Source organism: Camellia sinensis, chromosome 3 (assembly GCF_055761805.1).
Source record: "Camellia sinensis isolate YWXY chromosome 3, ASM5576180v1, whole genome shotgun sequence".
In the NCBI taxonomy this organism is placed as follows: domain Eukaryota; kingdom Viridiplantae; phylum Streptophyta; class Magnoliopsida; order Ericales; family Theaceae; genus Camellia; species Camellia sinensis.
Window position 1 is genome coordinate 8,328,306 of NC_138963.1, and position 2,009 is coordinate 8,330,314.

The following is a 2,009-nucleotide window of genomic DNA, read 5'->3' on the forward strand; positions in this document are numbered from 1 at the left end:
GAAAAAGTGCAGTTGGATTTTGGAAATCTCACCACCTCTTCGAGAAAATTCAATCATATAAAAATGTCACAATAGCAACTCTCTTTGATCCCAATAAAACTTTTCAATTCATGATATCTAGTAAAAAGATTTTGACTTATATATGAGATTCTGTCGTTGGATTTAGATTCACGTCATCAAATAATTGTTTAATTGAAAAATAGTATCATCTTTTAAAATTTAAAAATTAATACACTCTAAATTATATCAAAATTTCAAAATACTACAATCTGAAAATATGATTATGTGACTAAAAGTGCACTTGGTACATATGAATCTTGAATTACAAATTTTACAGAAAAAATGCAATTACAAATGAAATTATGGCATGTGTTACAAGCCAACACAATTTCTTGAGATGGTAACCCCACCATCCACAACAAGGTTATGACCACTTACGTACTTAGACTCGTCACTAGCAAGGTAAAGGGCAGCCTCTGCTATATCTCTAGCCCTTAGTGTTGGACCTTTCAAGGTAGCCAACCCTCTCACAAACTCCTCCATCTTCTCCACTTCTTGCTCACAAGGTGCACCAAAACTCATGCACTCATCATCACCATCACCACCACCATCTTCTTCATAACTAGTACTCCTCCATGCATTAACAAGCATTGTTGTTGCTACCCCAAAAGGCGAAATGCAATTGACCCTAATCCCATACCGCCCAAGTTCACAAGCCGAGTTCTTTGTCAGACCCACAATGGCATGCTTCGAAGCAGTGTACGCGTGTGGGCCCAGTCCTCCCATGACTCCGGCTACGCTAGCCGTCGATATTATGCATCCTCCTCCTCTAGGAATCATTGCACGCGCCGCGTGCTTCATTCCTAGGGCTACCCCTCGCACGTTCACACGCATGACACGATCAAATTCGTCCGTGTCCAAATCAACGATGCTCTTTCGCTTTGATTGGTTGCCGAGCACTCCTGCATTGTTGAAGAGGATGTCAAGCTGCCCATACCGAGAAATCGTTGAATTGATTAGGTTTTCAATGTCTTCTTCCGAGCTAACATCACAATGTACATAGGTCACTGAAGGAGACAATGAGTTGGCTAGTACAGTTCCAGGAGTGTCTTCAATGTCAGCAATGACTACCTTAGCTCCATGCCTAGCAAAGAGCCTCACTGTTGCTTCTCCGATCCCTTTAGCGCCACCGGTGACAATTGCAACCTTTCCCTCCAACCTAATATATGCAATAGCAAGAAAGAAAAGATTAGTGGAGAAATTAATGGCAATTAAGGCATACATTCTTCTAAAGAATGTTGCAAAATATCAAACTTAAATTGACACGGTAAAAATTTTTAAAACGCTACACATACAGAATTAGAACACAAAAAAATGCACCGTGTGAGTTGAGTTTTCGATGTATTTTTTTTGTATATGAATTCTGTATATCTAGCATTTTTACATAATTTTAGCTATGAATATGAGAGAGATGTAAATGAGTAAATTACCTCTTGAAGGAGGGAGAAGGACTATTTTCCCTTCCTAAGCCATGAATTCCTTGGAAGGTTTGTTCAGGCATCACTTGAGCAGGCATGGTCAAACACACTAGAATAAAATATGGACACAAATGAGAGAGAGAGAGAGAGAGGCTAATAACTATAAGGAATGCTTATAGGTAATTGAAGGTATTTATAGGGAAGTGATTCCGTCGGTGACCTGTTCTCTCTTTTAAAGCAACTTCGTGGAAAATGGTTGTCCCTCTCTTAACCTTCAGCTACATTTCATATAGGTTAGGTATTCTTTGTATATCCCAAAATTTTTTCTTTTTCTTTTTGTTTCAATACATTCTTATTCACATTATACAGTGTGAATTTCAAAACACTAAACTTTGAATGCATTCAATGAATTAAATACGGAGACTAAAAATTTAAAGACAAAAAAATCTAATATCATACATGGATACATATCTCAATTTACCAAACCACCTTTTTTTTGTTTTTGTTTTTGTTTTTGTTTTTTTGGAGTAG

At 37.5% G+C, this 2,009-nt stretch overlaps 1 protein-coding gene across 1 annotated transcript; it reads right to left on the minus strand.

The window, feature by feature from the left end:
• Window positions 1–252: 252 nt before the first annotated feature.
• LOC114294247 (short-chain dehydrogenase reductase 2a) lies at window positions 253–1,741 on the minus strand. Its single transcript, XM_028238374.2, has 2 exons — window positions 1,491–1,741; window positions 253–1,219 (listed from the first exon to the last, which is right to left on the minus strand). Exons 1-2 carry the CDS (start codon window positions 1,574–1,576, stop codon window positions 373–375), a joined length of 933 nt encoding a protein of 310 aa, XP_028094175.1. The 5' UTR covers window positions 1,577–1,741; the 3' UTR covers window positions 253–372.
• Between the last annotated feature and the right edge of the window lie 268 nt (window positions 1,742–2,009).